The 17779-nt window shown below is 41.4% G+C and overlaps 1 protein-coding gene across 1 annotated transcript in view; it reads left to right on the top strand.

The window, feature by feature from the left end:
* The window catches only part of SVEP1 (sushi, von Willebrand factor type A, EGF and pentraxin domain containing 1), a 119716-nt gene extending 107649 nt beyond the window's left edge, over positions 1-12067 (top strand). Inside the window, exons 47-50 of the mRNA XM_058826325.1 lie at positions 2322-2417; positions 5160-5255; positions 7864-7957; positions 9526-12067. Coding sequence (XP_058682308.1) covers positions 2322-2417; positions 5160-5255; positions 7864-7957; positions 9526-9556 — 317 coding nt within the window. The 3' untranslated portion in view covers positions 9557-12067. The remainder of the gene's footprint in view (positions 1-2321; positions 2418-5159; positions 5256-7863; positions 7958-9525) is intronic.
* The last annotated feature ends 5712 nt before the right edge of the window (positions 12068-17779 follow it).

Here is a 17779-nt window from a genome sequence, read left to right as displayed (position 1 = left end):
GTTTGCCCACTTCACATCTTGCTGATTGTGAGTGGTCAATGTGGAGCTGTCAACCAGAAAGTTTGTACCCTATCAGCAAACAAGAATGTTATGAGAGGGAAGCTAGGATCTGAGCAAATTGTTCACTTGCAAGTACAGGGAAGCTTTTTGCAAAGCTGAGAATGGATAACAGAATTTATTTTTCCCCTTCCAGAATGTTTGACTTGCAACAGTGTAATGCTTTTGTGTCCTGTGTAGATAAATTTACAAGGGTATGTCAAAAGATTGGTACCATGGATGTGAGATTTACTGCCATGAACTAAAGTTACAACTGATCATTCCTACTCTCTCCCCAGCACATCAGGGCTGCATTCTACTACAGGGGGGAAAAAAAATGAGAGAGAGAGAGAATGAGATCCCAGCTTAACTTCCAGTCCCGAGCATTTTTCTAATCTTGTCTGTTGATAAGAAAAATTCTCACAGCTACAGACAAGTAGTCTCAGCTTCCCTAAAATAGTGTATAATGAGTGCACACCTAGGGATGATACATTCTCATTCAGTTTCACAACCAGGACCTGGGCAGAAACCCAGGAAAAGCCTATCTCTACCTGACATCTGATTGCTGAGTAACATGGAGTTGCCATCCAAAGAAATTTTTGTATATCGTGAAGTATCTGCATCTACATTGACAGAGAGAGCAAATACATTTCAGAGACCTTATTTCATGGGCTTTGAATTTAATGTGGGATATCATTTATACATGAATCTTTTATGTCACATCCCATTATACATTCATGGAGTATTGTTTAAGTGGTGTTGATCACACAAAGCTTTAAATGTTTTTTCCATTGCAGAAAAGAAACCTGTTTGGCACACTATCCTGCTTTAGTCAACACCCAGGGATGAGCTGTCTGTGTAGTAATAGATATTTTTACAACAAAAATTTTCAAAATCACTGTTAAAATATTGCAAATTATGTTAACCTTTCAGAGATCTCTCCCCATTCTCATCAGCTGACACTTGTTGGGAAGGCTCTTGAGATTAAAAAATAAAATGGCAGAGCTTTGGCCACATTTCAAAAGACTCCAAGCTGTAGCTTTCATTTTGGCATGGCTTAGCTCCAGGAATGACTCAAGTTTGTCTCTCTGAGGGAAAGATATGCATTCTTTCCAGTATGGATTTCAGGTCTGAACAGTGTTTCAGTGTGCCAATCCACTGTTTGTGTTTAATGCTAATATTGAACAAGCTCTGAAACACTCAGAGCTTAAATGCATATTTTGCTCACTTAATAACTAATTAAAGATAGCAGTTCAGATGCAATTAGCAGTTCAGATTGAGTTTCCTGAGATTACTGTCAGTCTGATTATTTATTTGTTCTGTAGTATTGTATGGAAGCCCCAGGTTTTCATTTTCTCTATATAGTATGTACACCAACGTGATAAAGATTGTGCTTTCTCCAATAATCTATAACAGGTTTGGGCACAGCTTTCACCTGATTTTCTAAAGTAGTCCTGGTTTCCCTGGATGCGACAAATTATGGCGCACTGTCACAGAAGTGACAAAGAAGTCCAAAGTCTGTCCAGTGCAGGCAACATATTGGCCCAGCATGACAGATTCCACTCCAAATTCCTCACTTTCATTGTCAGGTGCTTATTCATAGGAGTGGAAGCCAAGGAGCACCACTCAGCATGAATGCTAGGTGAGGCTTATAGTCACACTTTGAGTTCCAGAGATGAACACTTACTGTGCCACTGCCACACCCTTTTTGGTCACTTCTCATTATGCTGGATGATAGTGCAGTAAAAATTGCATGTTCTATCAAGCAGTTAATCTTATTTTAGACACACAGTATATTATGCCAGATTGTATTATCTTGGTGTTTCATACCAAGGTTAGAAGAACACTTGATTCTATTCCAGAGTCAATTTAGAAGGCCTGGGGGAAGGGGTGAGGAGCATGATAGGTTTCTATGATGTATTGTATGGGTACTTCCATTTTATTTTACAAAAGTTAGTGGGAAAATCAGATAAGTAGTGTCAGCCTTGAAACACTGTCCAAATAATTTACTCAACTATATATATGTCAACATTTTCATTCTTTCCGTGGACATGTTTTTTATTTTCTTAATGATTCCCACACTCTTGCTTACAGTACCTAATCAAACACACAGAGCCATAAGATGATGTAGCCCTTAAAATCAAAATCAAGCAACATTTCTGAACTTCACTACACTTGTTTGTTCTGCTCTAAGGTTTACAGCTGCAATGGTCTGTGCAACATGCTGAGTTACTAGGCTTCTAATTCACTGTCCTGAGTTTGTAATGGAGTCATTGTGTTTCCAGCTGTCTGTAGGTTCCCGTGCCAGAACGGTGGCATCTGCGAGCGACCCAACGCCTGCTCGTGTCCGGATGGCTGGATGGGCCGTCTGTGCGAAGAGCGTACGTATATCATCCCTAACTGTAATCATAAGGGTGTAGTAGGTAAGACAAATTAATTAACTGTAGTGAACCAGAAAAGGCATAAGAGCTAAAACCATAAAAATCATTAATATATTCTGCTTGACAAATGAAAGAGAACAGAAAGGTATATGTATATATACTTGTTTCTAGAAAATAACTTTCCCTTACATCCTCAAAGCAAAACAAGCACTTTCTAAATTGATGTGGTTTTGTTTCTGGGTGCTCTTTCACTGTGGTTGAAGAGCATCTTGTTTCAGTTCCCCAGTGTCTGCTTCTAATAGCAATACCTGATAGTTTTGGGGAATGAGCAGGAATTAGAACAGAAGAGATGTGAGTGTTCTGCTGGTAGCTGCATTAGTTTCTTGGCTTCCATTTTGTCAGTCTGTGGTAACGACCCTCATCAATTCATGTTCAAATTATGTAATGTAAAATCACCTTTTCCATGCTGTCCCTCCTGGCCTGTGTACTTGTGCCTTACAAATTCTAGACTGGCTTTTCCTGTCATGGATCTCCAAATTATTAGAGAACTGCTTTTGTTCTCACTGAAAAGAGCCAAATCTGACTCTTGGCTCTGTCAGAGATTCCCTGGGTGACATTGGAATGCCAGTTTGACCCATGTTTCTCTTCATGGTGGTCTTAGCACAAGAACTTTGGGAGATGTAACCCTTTCAGGCTGGCACAGCTTCTGCACAAGGAGCCGTATTACTGTACACGTAGTAAGGCATGGGTCTATGTGTATAGAAAAGGGAAGTGCCCCTATGTAGTATTCAGTATGGCCCTGATGTAAGGTTTTAGCCTGTCCAAGATCTACAGCAGGGGTGGTGTCACTGTCCCTGAATCTGAGTCACTGTCCCTGACTCTGACTGTATATGGAAACCCACAAAAATTGTGCTCATTCTCATCTAGTTCTTGGAAAAGAATATGGTTCAAGTAAGAGGTATCATATGTTGAAATGGTCCTCTGAATCTATCTCTGCAACTTTCAAGTCTTCTCTGTGACAGTATCAGTTGCACATGGCACAAATTAGTGGTAGGTATAGAATGAAAACAAGAGGTTCAGCAAGTTTTGTCTTTTTGCATTTATGGAAACTCCAGCTATCTGGTACCTTCACACAGCCCCTCTTTTTCTGTCCCTGTGCCTGGCAGTGTCACCACACCATACGTGCAACTTAGCCCTGTAATTCTCACAGTCTCAGCAGGAGAGGATTGCACCCTGTGTCTGACAAAACTGTGTTTAGCATGCCGCAATTGAGTTTATTAATTTCCCCAGAAATGACACTTGAAGCATTCTCCAGAACCAGCCATTTCATTTATGATCACAGCCATTTCAATCATCATCCCAATTCAGACTGGCAACTGACTAGCCAGGTCACACTTCATGCAGGTTCAGGTGCTACTTTTTTTTTTTTTTTTTAAACTTTTGCATAGTTAGTTATAAGAGGGGAAAATAATTCCCACAGCTGGTCAGTGCAACAGTAATTTTGCATTGCCTCTCAAACAAGGTTCACCAGTGAACAGTAAAAACAGGCTTAGTCTTTGAAGTTGAGGGCTTTCTCTGGAAGCCCAAGGAATATTTTAGTGCTAGCACTGAGAACTTATCTGTCAGTATCAGGCCACAGTAAGGCCACTGAGAGAATTCAGTCACCTTGTAGTTCACAGTACATTTCACAAAAAGGATAAGATTCATCTTCTTGAGAGAGTCCTGACCATTCAAAAAAACTTGCAGGCTACTACAAGTTTAATGATATAGAAAAATATTACCTGGTGATACAAGTTAGTTCTGTGAGTTCCATGGAAGTTCACAATTATTTTCTTATCCAAGCTGACTTCACCTGCTCGGCTTGAACTCTGCTGTGCCGTAGAAGAACGCCTACCTCAGTCTTCTGCAGCCCCCATCCACTCTCACAGTATTGAGCTCAACTGGAAGTGCCACTTGAGGGTCCTAATTTGAGACCCAGCTCAACTCTTGCTCTTCTTAGAGCATGTACACTCAAGTACTTTGTTCACTTAGCATAGTGGAGATGATAGTTTTGTGAGGATACTTAAGGCATGAATATATGGGAGTTTTGCAGATTTTCTCACAGGAGCAGTGTGCCTCGATTGTTGCTCTGTCCAGAGGTCATCAGATGTTTGGTGTATGCTTTGTTTCTTCCCCAAAGCTTCCAGCCCTAGCCTTTTTCACCTGAAATGCCTTGTATCCGAGCTGCCTTTCCGCAAAGGGCTTATAGTCTTACCTGTTTCAGCATGTTTTCACTGGCCTAGACTAAGTTCTTTTCTATGGGCAGAGTAACTTGTTTTGGATGCTACATCTGCAAGCCCAGAGAATTCATGAACAATCCAATTTTTTGTAATTAAAACATGAACTGCTTTGTTACCACCATCACAGAAGCGGCCAGTATTTGTGGATATTGCATGTGAGATACAAACAGCCCTGGCTCGTTTCCCATGAACACAGAGCCTACAAGCACCTGAAGGACTCCAGAAATTGCTCCAGCCTGTCCATTTCTCTGCCACTACTCTTTGTCATATCTGACTGCCATGCCAGTCATATTTGCTTCTCATGCCTGGTGGGTAGATCCTGCTCAACTTTGCTGATACTCCATACAAACACTTCAAGGGGCAGTGGAGTTTCTAGTTTAACATAAGTTTGTCTCTTGCACACTCTATCCTTTGTTTTCATGGGAGATAATTCTTTTTTCTGGTTCTCTTCTCTTCTCCTTAGCAATATGCATTCTGCCGTGTCTCAACGGAGGTCGCTGTGTGGCCCCTTACCAGTGTGACTGCCCCCTCGGATGGACTGGATCACGTTGCCATATGGGTAAAACTTCTCATTTTTTTCTCACTTTTTGGGACTCTACTAGCAATACCTAGCACAGTTCTCTAGGGACTTACAGAACTCCTAAGCTTGTCACAGAAGAACCCAGACCTACAGTAATATTCCTGGAGGATTTGCTGTTCCCAGCTGTAAAGTACTTTCAGTCCCTCCCTGATAAGTCTTTAAAACTCCCAGAAAAGCTTAGTCTGAAAAATGACAGACAGTATTCACAAAAGTACTCTCTGCAAAAAGCAGCACAAAGGAGAAAGGGTTTACAGGGAGAAGAATAAAGCTATTTTGCACAGTTCCAGGTGTATGATTTTCATTTTCATCTTCAGGAAATTCAGGTCATCATTAAATTCATAAACAAGCTGCAGGTATTGTAGAGGTTTTTCACCACATAGCTGCCTGGTTCAGAGGATCCCCACTAATTGCCTGGGTACTGAATCAGAAAAGAGAGCACACCAAAGCAAGGATTTAAGGGTGATTGAGTTTAATGGATACGTCATACAAGGGTACCTTACATTAGGTATCATCTAAGTTCTCTGAACATATTCAATGTGCACTTCTTTTTACTAGATCTCTTACTTTCAGCTAACCAAAGCTAAAGGTCATGGAGCACACTAAAATAGTGAGGGATAGGAGAGGAGTGATTCTAGCATCCAGGTTTGTGTGCTGAACAGTCCATTTGTGTGAGATGAGGTTGGCTGCAGTTGTGGAAAATATTTGAAACTTAGTTTAGAATATGGGGCCCCATATTAAGACTGAACAAATGCCAGGTTTTGAAAGACCTTTCTCTATGAAAAGACAGTAAAACTCAGCAACTGAGTGATTACTGAAATGTCTTTCAATCATTATTAAATCTTAAACACAAATATTAGCTATTTTTAAAAATATATGTCAGTTTCTTCACTGTATTTTTATTGTCCGGGTGCATGTTAACTGATTTTTAACAGGGACTTAACATGAAAGCCCATTTTTGACTTCCTGCAAGACTTTGAAGTGTCTGATGGGGTGAACTGGGAAGGAATTCTGTTAATAAACGTTCATAGTATTCGTTTAACTGATAAGAATGGAGAATCTGGGGGAAAAGCCGTGTGATACACTGCAAACCCAACCCTTCTGCAGAAAATTGAAATACCAGAGAGAACATTTTAACTCTGAACTATTGTCTTTTGAAGGGACTCTTTCCTAACACATAATGCATCATTTCCTCTCATATTTCACAAGCTTTGCAGCTATAATAGGTGCTTGAGGAGAATAGATGGCTTCTTTGCTTTTCAGCTAGCAATTCAAATCTGTACAGGCTTGACTTGCTTTTCAGTAGTTAAAGGGAAAATTATAGTGAACAACTGCATCTGCATCATAAACACTGCTTATGAAGTTTTTCAATCACTTCTTGTTTCAGCTAATGATACTGACATTTTGCTGTGATAGAGAAATACTTCAGTGACAGCTAAAGATGTTTTGGTCATATGCTTCATTCCAAAATCAGAAGTAATTTTCAACATTATGTACTTGGTGCACTTAATTGTATATGGATGGCCTATCACTATGGCCTTCTGCCATTTTTGTTTGGACCAGAGGAATATTTTGTTTAGACCAGAGGAATTGGAGTAGTCTTTTTGCATTCCTGTGACTACTCATTTCCATTTCCTGTAATTCCATAATAATCAGTGCTTCCTGATGCATATTCCTTGCAAAAATATTACCCAGCCTTGGTCCTCACTAGTGTCTTTAGGTCTGTCCTCTACATATGGCATTATCTGCTTTCCTGCAGTATCAATGTGTGTGTTTGAAGGACCTCATTAAGTGCATATCTAAATTGGTTCTATAAATTGTGTGGTTCTTTAGCTTTCAATCTCAGAATTGATAGGAAGACCTGAGAGTTTGGGTTTTGTTTGGTTACTTGATACCCTTGGGTTAGACTGTCACACAAAAGCATGTTCAACCAGGCTCAGCATGACCTGTAAGGCAGACAAAGGTTTTTTCTCTAATGCCCTGTTGCACCTAGTCTCACCACTTAGGACTGTCCAGTGTCTTTCAGAATGACCTTACTGTCATTCTTTGCTTCCTTCCCTTATCTCCATACAGGTGCCATTGCGTGAAGTCTTACTCCTCACTTGCTATTGATCCACATATGGCTTTCTGACCTTCAGCTTCCTCTGCTTATGCTGTCTCTTTCTATACTTTTTCCCCATGTCTGGTGTCTGCTTGTCCTGGCTAGTGTTAAGCTATCACATTCCTTTTTAAAAAATAATCTACATTTTATTCCTGTTCTCCTGTTCATTTTATCATTCTTCCAATTCTTCCTCCTGCTTCTGCTTTAATTCCTTTGTTGTCTTAATTGGAATTAAAAACAACAGAATTTTTAAGTCAATGTAAAATTACACACTGGCTTTATTACACACATTGTTTCATGCAGCTCATGCAATGCATCAGAAGCAAAAGTAGTAGAAAGGATCAAATCATACTTGGCAGACGTGTGCTTCTCAGGCTGCCCTTCGCATTCTTAACAGAATAAGGCAGGATGGATTTTCAATGCCCTGCTACTAAATCAGCTTGTTGTGGATGTGCTCATTGATGCAAATTTTTGTGTGTTTCTGTGCAGCTGTTTGCCAGTTGCCTTGCTTAAATGGTGGGAAGTGCATACGACCAAATCGGTGTTACTGCCCCTCTTCCTGGACTGGACCTGACTGCTCCAGGTAAGTGTCACTGAGCACTGTCCCAGAGCTAGGCTGAATTACACCCTTCTTAACTCTAAATCTGAAGAATGAGCAAATAATTTTAATGTTTTGAGCATCTCTTGAATCTGTAAATCAGTGAGTCAAGATTTATGAGCAATATGTAAAGACCTTCTCTGCAAAATGTTTGCCCATCTTGTAGAAAACTCTATCTTTACATGTGAGCAGACAGGCAAATCCACAATTGTCTAGACTGATTTTTCATCATGTAAATGGAAGTGGTGTTTTGACATGTAATACAGAATGTTCTTCAGGAAATTTTGGTGGGTTACTGTTTACTAGTGTTCATTTTGAACTGTATATACCTCAGCTGGGTCCGTGTTCAAGACTGGGGTCATGGAACAGTTATCATAAATAATAAGTGATCTTACACCCAGCACTGAGTGATGTAATCATTTAAAGAGAACAACAAGGTGCCTCTGGGGCACGTCCCAAATTTGAATCTACTGGCACCTATGGGCCATGATAGCAAAAAATCTATATACCTCAACTCACATAGGCTCATGCTGAACACAGTGGTCATTATCCTGGAGAGCTAAATAAGAACCATATGAATATTAATATTTTTTTCTGCAGGGAACAGATGAAGCCTGTGACATTGTAATTTTTTCTGTTTTTTTCTGGGCAGACAGTGACAGACATTCCTTCCTATCTCTCTGATATACAGTTTATCTTAAAGCTACAGAAGAGATGCTTGGCTGAGAAATCATGTTGACCAAAATGAATAGTTTTCATTTGTCAGTTGTGATTATATGTGCCATAGTGAAGCAACTGAAATATATTGCCAACAAACAGTATCTTTCAGCTTGAGACTGAAAGGTATACATCTGAAGTCTGGTAGTATTCCCATGAAGCAGAGAAGTCCATATCCAGTGGGTATAATAGCCAAGAATAGTGGAGTTTATCTCATGAGAGGCAAAGCAAAGTTTCAGGCTATTCCCAAATCAGACAATTCTCAGCTTCTTTTGTTGGGTTTTTTTGGTCCAAATCCATTGCTCACTGCAGCGTTGGAAGTCTGAGAAAAGGTGGTTCATTAGCCCTGTAGGATTGGGGTCTACCTGCTTGTCCCTTCCAAGGGTGTTTGAGAGGACATTTCCCAAACATAACCGAGTTAGTGAAGTGAAGACAGAAACAAGCTCTCATATCTGTTTCCCATTTTCTTAAGCTTTGGCCTCAGTTTCTTGTGGCTCTTTATGTGGTGTTCTAAAATAATACAGGCAAATGACATGATACCAGAGATTCCCTGCTGCAGATTAACAAGGTGTGGATTTATAAGGGGAAGCTGAAAGGTCCCAAAGGTTTTATCAGCATGCAGAACGAGACTAGTTACAAACTACTCTGTGATGAGCCATAACTTAAATTAAATGTCAGCTATCTCTACTCCCCATGCCCACTCTCTCCCCCTGTTTGAGCTGTGGCATTCTAATCCTTGGTATGCTTTCAGACACCATACTCTTTTGTCTCCCTGTTGATCATTTGGTATGTTCAGCACATCACTGATTTTATTTTGTTTGGGATTTTTGATGCAGGAAACGGAAGGCTGGATTCTATCCCTTTTAACATCAGAGCAGCAATTCTACATTCAGATATCTTTCTTCAGCCTAGTCACCAGGGCTTGGATTCTAATGCATTGTAAATCAAATCCATTGTTTACCTTACCCCACCCCTCCCCAGCATCCTTGTTTTGTATTTTATTTTGTGATACATCTTTCATTTTTTTAAGAAATCCTCTGTATTTTTCATTTATAAAAGTATTATCAAATATATGCTGCTACACAGGTGTCATACACACATACACATACAAATGCAAAGATTCCTACAATCCACTGAGGCGGTGGTTGTTTAAAGTGAAGTCCCTCCCATTTCTTACATTAAGTAAACTAATTAAACTGTACTATACTGCCAACCATGATTAAACAGAATATGGCAATTCTGCTTACCAGCTGCCAAAGCATACTACTGTCCAGCAACTCAGCAGTAAAGAGTGTTACACAAGGCTGAATGAGCCACTAAACTCTGCATTGGGCCTTTCTCTGAACTTAGCTTAATAAAAATTATGACTGTGTGTGATGAGGTCTGTGTTGTAACCACAACTGACATTTCTGGTGAGCATAAGAAGAAGATTCTGTAGTGTAGTTTATGTGACATTAACTTCATTGAAGAATTACTTAATGGGAGACATTGGCATGAGTTTTACCTGAGATTTCTTAGTAAAGGAGATGAGGGAACATCAGAGAAGAGTGGATTAAGTCTAGCCAACAAGAACCTTTGAAGTTTTCTGACCTACAGGCTGTTCAGGTATAGCTCTAAGCTGGATAATCAAGGATCCAGCAGTAGGAAGCAGATGGATCTCTGAAACTTGCACTTTCCATTTGCCATGGAATTCAGCACCTGCCCGTAACCACCATCCCTTTCCTATATAAATGAAGTACATATATACCAGCTATCTAGGTGAATGTTTTTGATATCTGAGGTTTGGGTCCCAGTATTTGACTGCCCCTGAGATGGAGAGAGAAGTTATGTTTACAGGTGAACGTTTGCTATCTGCTTGCCAAAATGTTGTGGTTTTGTTATGCAGGATCCTCAAAAAACTGGAGAAGGCCTCTCTTGAAAACACACACAGGCAGAAATGCTCAGCTGACTGAGAAATATTGAGAGTACACATGTTATCAGATTTCTCATTTTCAGACTGGTGATCCCATTGTGTCTGAGGAAAACACACACATGAGTGCCATCATTAAGTCATGCTCTGATGAATTGAAATGTTAAGATTTATGATTCCATAGGGTGGTGGAATTACAAGGCAGAAATCACATGCATTTTTCAAAGTCACATGTTTGGTAGTTGTCATCAGTTAGCAAAAAGTCTGATCTATGAAAAAATATTTTAGAACTTGAGAGTCATTGATCAGAAGCTCCATTTTTCCCAGTAATAACAGAAAAGTGTAACTTGCAGTTAGTGGGAAAGAAAAAGGAGAAATAAATTTTACCTTCTGTAGCTTCCTATTCCTTCTTAGTTACCCTCCAGATTAAGAGTGTGCAAAACTGCCCCACTCGAAGCCCCTTCATGGATGTACCTTCCTTTTATGCATGAACCCTGATACAGGAAAGTGATAGGACACCAAAATGAGCTCACAGTTACAGTAACAGGGCTCTAGTAAATACTGACACATAACTGATGGCTGTTAGCCCAAGACCACAAATGGGGAAGAAAGAAACAAGCAAAGTTTTCAGCCATTAGGAGCTTTCAGCCAATTAAAAGAAAAATAGATAGTAAAGAATAGGAGTCATTAGGGGATCAGATTAATGTGAATGTAGATTTCTTCCCAGTGGGAGCTGCAACCAGCTGAAGAGTTGTGGTTATAGCTCCCACAACCTTCTTTTTCTAATGGACTCTGCTAGCACGTAGCAAAAATCTTCTGTCTCCCAGCTCCACAGCCATCAATGTTTACAGCTTTGACTGAAGTTAGTGTTCAGTAAGTAATGTCCACATTTCAACACACAATCACCACCATATGTAGGCACTTTGTTCCTTGACTTCCTTGCTGCCTTAACAGCAAATGGAGAGAAGCTGCAGTGAGCAACACAGGACTTCTCAAGGGAAAGAGTGCATGGGTGAGAAAAGCAGATCATTATTTATATGTCATTCTCATGTTTTTGTCCCTTTTCCAGTGTGCTTCTCTGGTGTGTCCTCTGACTCTGTCCTGGTAATCTCCAGAGCAGAACAACAGTCATAAGGAGAGTGCTTAGATCTGGCAGGACATTGCTGGAGAGTTTAGGGCTGCAGAATAGCTTTTAGCACCCCAGCTTCACACTAGTGACTAGTACATGGAGTCCCAGTATCAACCCAGACAACATTTTTTGTAAGGAGATGTGGTGTTAAGACAGAATAGCTGAAACTAGAGGCTGTCATATTAGTGCTATTGATGATGTTTTGATACTTGCTGGAATATTTTCCCTTCCCTACCCAGTACTGTATTGTCATTTATGTCACTGCTTGTTGTGTGTTTTAAACGACTTCCATGTGATGCACTTTACACTGTAAATAAAGTTGCACCCTGTTTAGTACCTATATAGAGGCAACATTGTATTCTTTTTGTAAACCCTCACAACAATGATATTAATCCACCCTTTAGGATCTGCTGGCAAAGACTACAGAAATAGACCTCCACTCGAGCAAAAAGACAAAATAATTGCCAGCAATCTTAAAAGGTTGTGTTGGATTAGTCCAGATTTGATCTGCAGGTAAAAATGTAGCTAGAACCTCATTTTTCAAATATTTTCTTCTGCTGGGGTATATTTTTAAACCTGTAAAGGCTCAAATTTACTACTGGCATGAAATTAGAGCTTAAAACCTGTTTCACTCACCATTGATGGAGATGTAACTTGTTTTATTCTGCACCAGTCCTGGAATTTTTAAAGGTATGGAAATCCCCATATTCCTGGAGAAATGAGGTAAAGAATGACTGTAGCGGAAAGAAAATTTTGTCACTCAAACACCACTCCTCCAAACAAGGAGCACATATGAATAATAGGCCAAAGATTTAGGATGTGAAGTTTTTGGAGATAATGTTGTAAGCCTGTCAATGTTTGGACACACAGGCATAAGTGGAGACTTAGAAGTGCAAAATGTGGTGAGTGCTTGAAAGCCTTCCCCTAAGCCATCAACTCAAAAGGTGGTGTGAGGTTACTGACAGTGTTGTTAATGAAGCCCTGAAATTTAATGTGTATCTTATAGAAAAGATAGAAATATGCATCTCAGATTTGCAGTACCTGAAATATGGGTAAAAATCCTGAGTGGGAATAGTCGGGATGCCTGTGCATGTGGACTCCGATCTTGTGCATGCTCTAGAAGCACAGAGCCTTATTTAAAGGGAAGTGTGGAAGGACAGACTCATTCCCTGGCCCTGTTCTTTCTGTTGTGGCCATTGACCAAGCTAAAACTCTGAAAGAAGTCTACTGACACCTATGTCTCTCTGCTTGGAAGTACACTGGGAAATGTTTGAGTGTTAACTCTGCTCTCAGGGGGTGGGGGGCACTGGACAGGGTTAGTGTGTGCCAGCAATTTTTAACATGACGAGTCACCCTTACATTTTAACAGTCTGACCGGAGATCTCTTTTGCATCTCAGCACAGGAGCAGTTTTTGCACCTCTGAATTAGAGGTCTATTAGTCTTAGAGTAGTTTGGATCCTCACTGCAGAAAGGATCCCTGCTGCTTTTACCGCACTGCAGATTCTTTTCTGGGAGAGCATACCCTGACCATTGACCAAATGTATCTTGCTGCATTTCCAGCAACATGATACAGGAATTGCAGTACCCAGAGGCAAGCCAGGTGCAATAGGCACTACCATTATTGATCTGTTTCTCTAAGGTTATTTCCCTTCATGCACATGATGCTGAGCACTTCTTCACGTATCCATCCCATTTACAGCGAGCTCCTCTCCCAGGAGCAGGGCTGCACTTCCATTACCTTTGCTTTCTAGCCTGATGTGTTACTAGTGCCTGCCAATATCAAGGTCTGCCAGCTTGCCACCTCTCCCTGCTGAGCTTGGAGCACTACAAAAGCTGATGCTCTTCACAAGCTGATGGACTTGGTTCTTCAGCACAGGCTTGTCCTTCCTGCCATATGTCCCTCCTGCAGATGGACAAGGTGACCACTTTGTGCTGCAAGAAGTATCATGCATGGGCTGATGAAGAGGACACTTGAGGTGAAGTTTGAAGAGGACAGATTGTGCCACTACAAGAAAGTCACTTCAAATCTTCCCATTTAATGGGTCAGATGAGCCCTTCCTTCTCCCCCCAAGTGGTGCAGATTTCAAACAACAGATGAGATTTAAGCATGATTATCACCTTTACTAATGATAGCCCTTCTGCAGATGTCATCTGCGCACCTCATTGCTAGCTCTGTGGACCAGCACTAAGCTTAATCTTTTCTGTCTAGTATCTTTGCTGAATGTAAATCTTCCTCCTTCAAATTTTCATTTGCAACCAACATCTGCTGAACAGATTGTCCTGAAAACTCAAGTTCTCTCTATGTCTCCAGAAACTTGAGGCTATGACAATGTCATTGAGCCCAGACCAGCACCAGTTCTCTTTGGACCCAGAGCCTGCATGCATGGCAAAGGCCAGAAAAGGAGGCTGCTGGGCAGGGACAGGTTGTCAGTGTGATACTGGTGGCCTACACTACATAGCAGGCCAAGAGCATGGTGAGGACTGACATTGGATCTCTGCTCAGTGCTCTTCTCAATTTTGCCATGCTTTATCCCAGTCTCAGGAAATCAGTCTGTCATTATGCAGTCAGGTGGCAAAGAACAACCACAGCAGTCACCACTCCCAGCTCATCTATACCCTGTAAATAAATGCAGGGCTTTCCTGGCTGCCTCTTAGTCATGCCTTCCCTTCCTATCGCCTTCTAGTTCTTCCTCAGTACAGTCCATTTATTACATTTTGTTTTCAATAGTTTGGCTGTTGTACTTCCTTCTCAGTTGGGAGTGTGTCGTGGTTTTAAACCAGTAACTAAAAAAGATTAGTTATTTTTTTGCTGTGAGATATGGATTAGAACAAGAGCAAAACAGGCTTAAAACTTAAAAAGAATAAAGAAAGTTTATTAACAAACTACAAGAATAAGAACACCAGAGTAAACTTCCAGAAAACCCTTTTTTATCTCCTACTACTCACTATTCTCTTGATCACATGACAACAGAGACAAAAACTTTGGAATTTTGGTGCTTAAAACAGTCCCAATTCTTGCTAGAGTATTTTCACCAGTCTTTGTAGAGAAACAGAAGTCTCTTTCTGCTAATTTATAGAGTTTCTCACAAGAAAACTATTTCTGCTATAGTTTTCTATTGCCCTGATGTCAGCTGCCCAGAAATTAGAGCTCACTCCTCCCATTTCACATCACTCTGAGGTGTGTATGGGCCATGAGTCTAGGGATGTCATTTTAAGGACGAGTTATTCAAAGGCAAAAGTCTTCCTCATCTGTCTCTGTGAGCTTCACTAGAAAACAGTTTTTCTCATTGCCTCCCAAGGCTTCAAATTTTCGCTTCACTGTTTCCAGCACTTCACTGTATCACAATCACTCTACTTTTTACTCAAAATTTACACTTGGAACACTCTATTCCTCCCTATATACTGTCATGAATTAAAGGAGGTTTTTCAAGACTTTATTGTCCATCTCCATAACTTTAACAGAAAAATATTTCAGCTCATAAGAGCATCTTCTTATTCTCTACCTTTTCTGAAACTTAATTCTTTTCTTTACTGTCTCTGATAGTTTTATAAAGTCTCTTTACATGTTGATCACTCTCTTTTTTCTCTCTCTGGATAAAAGGATTAATCTGCAAGTTTCATCTGAGTAATGAAAAGTTTAAAATCTTGCTCAGGCTTTGTAGATGGTTCTGTGACTTTTGCCGGTGCAGGAGCTGGAGCCGTCTGCGATAGAAAATTCCCCATGGCTGCTCTGGAGAGTGTAGTCGCTGTCTCAGCTCGCCGCAGGTCCAGAGCTTTTTCTCTTTCTTTACTCGGCAGTCCCCGGTGAACTCCGTCACTGCAGCCGAGCCAGGGACCGGCCTGGCCCGGCCAGAGCCCGGGGCAATCCCCGCAGGCCCCATCTCCCGGCTGGGAGACGCAGCATGGCCTGGGCAGGGAACAGGAGGCCAACTGGAGCTCTGCTACCTTCCACAGCCAGGAAACAAAGAGAGCTAAAATGCTTTGACTTTACATCTTAAGGTAGGGTTCACAAGTTGATCTCCCTTTTCAATGGTTAAAACTGCTGTCAATTCTCAGTAATGACCGATAATTGGTCAGGAGAAAAGACTCCCGTCAGTCCCAAGCAACTTCAACTTCCTTAGCTCCCAAAACCACCTTCAAAGTAAAGTTACCCCATGACAGAGTGGCATGATTTTTTGCAGCTATCTCAGAAGTCACAAGGATTCATTGGATGTGAAGCCAGCAGCCTCACTGGCTGGGAGGGAGGCCCAGTGTGATGTGGGGTGAAGGGTGATAAAGCTCTGCAATTGCTGGTGCAGGCAGGACAAGTAGCCTCTGCAGCGCACAGTGGCAGCCCTGCAGAGCTGAGCACTCTTTCAGCTGCTGCTGCCTTGTCTTGCCTTCCCTTTCCTTCCTCTTGCACTCCTTAGCCATGCTTTTCATCTTACAGATGCAGGTTATGCTTGCAGCTGCTGGGGTATGTCTGTATTTTCTAGACACCAAAGGCACAGAGTAGGGGTACATCCAGATCAGGTTTCAATAGCTGGGGAGAAGATGCTGTTGCCTTCTCCCACTGCACTGCAGCAGCCTAGGGTTGCTCTTTTCCCTGACATCTGCTCCATGGTTGTGGCTCACAACTGATTTCTGCATCTATCCTTGTGCAGCTCTGTTCAGGAAGCTGCAGTTTCATAGGTGAAGTCATGAGCAGGTCTTAGGCTGGTGCATAGGACACAGGAGTCCAGCAATATGCAGAAACCCCATCTACCTCATGTGTACATACCTCATGAGATAATTGTAGGTAGGTTCCAAATGTTGTTCAGTGCCAAGGGAGTTATTAAGGGAATTACTGTTCTTTGCTGCTTCTGGAGGGTGCAGTATCAACTGACAGCCTCCAAGCCACACTTAGCACCAAAGCCAGGCTGCATGCCAATCCCTGGCTCAGCTGGGGAGGCAGACACTTCCCCAGGGAAAAGGCAGGTGGTCCACAACACCCTCTGCAAAACCAAAACTTTGGAGTTGGACCTTGTCCTGGCTCAGCCACTGCCTGTTCACCCTGGAAGAAATGGCACTAACACCAGGAAACAGACATAGGACCACAGTCCATCCCTGTCGAGTAGGATGGGGGCAGAGATGCATGCAGTGGTTACTGGTGGTGCTGAACAGGGACCGTCTTACAGCTCTGCCCAGGGAGAACCTGGACACAACTCCAGACCCATCTCAGCTAGCACAGGACATTTGGGGAATTCCTGAATGTGAGGGGAGGTTTTTCCATGCTGGAAAAGAAGGAGTGGCAAAATGGGAGGCTGTGTGGTATGACAAGAATGGAAACCTCAAGAAAGCTGCAGTTTAGAAAGCACTTAAGTATATGGTCAAGTCCTACAACCATTAAGGGTATTTAATTGCACCCATGTAGTTAAAAACATGTTTAAGCATTCTTCTGGGCTGCAGTCTTAGTCATTACAGGATTATAATAAATATGAAAAACTGTGTCTGCCCTGCAGTCATTGGTGAGGTAGCTGCTATGTGCCTGGCACTGAATATTTGCCATCAGCTGAATGTAGAAAGTTGATAAGAGGTGGCTGCCCAGTCAGGTATTGCTAGGCCAGATGTCTGATTTGATTTTATTAAATAGCTTGGTTAACAATGTAGGTTAAGGGATAAACAGCTCATTAATTAATCTTGTTTATTGCATGGAAGTGCTATAAGCACCTGTGAGAATAAATTACGTGAAGGAAGGATAATCATATTAAAAGGAAATGATGTGAAATTAAAGTTAGAAATTACAAGTCAGTGCTTGCTGAGGAAAAAAAAAATATTAACAAAAAACGAAACACCAACCAATCAAACAAAACAAAATTTAAAAAAAGAACGTGCCCCTGGGGAGTGAAGGAAGTGTGAAGGCAGGCTGGTGACCTGGCTATTCCCACTTCCACTTGCTTTGGGTTTCATGCGTGGGAACAAACAACACTGGCAGAGTGCCAGGCAGATGAGACAAGAGCTTGACTTCTCTCTGGCCAGTACCAATGACAATGTTGCTGCCACTCTTGTGTCTGCTGGTTTATGAAGCTGGCA

This window comes from Poecile atricapillus, chromosome Z (genome assembly GCF_030490865.1).
Source record: "Poecile atricapillus isolate bPoeAtr1 chromosome Z, bPoeAtr1.hap1, whole genome shotgun sequence".
Classification (NCBI taxonomy): Eukaryota; Metazoa; Chordata; class Aves; order Passeriformes; family Paridae; genus Poecile; species Poecile atricapillus.
This window is presented reverse-complemented; position numbering and strand designations above follow the sequence as displayed.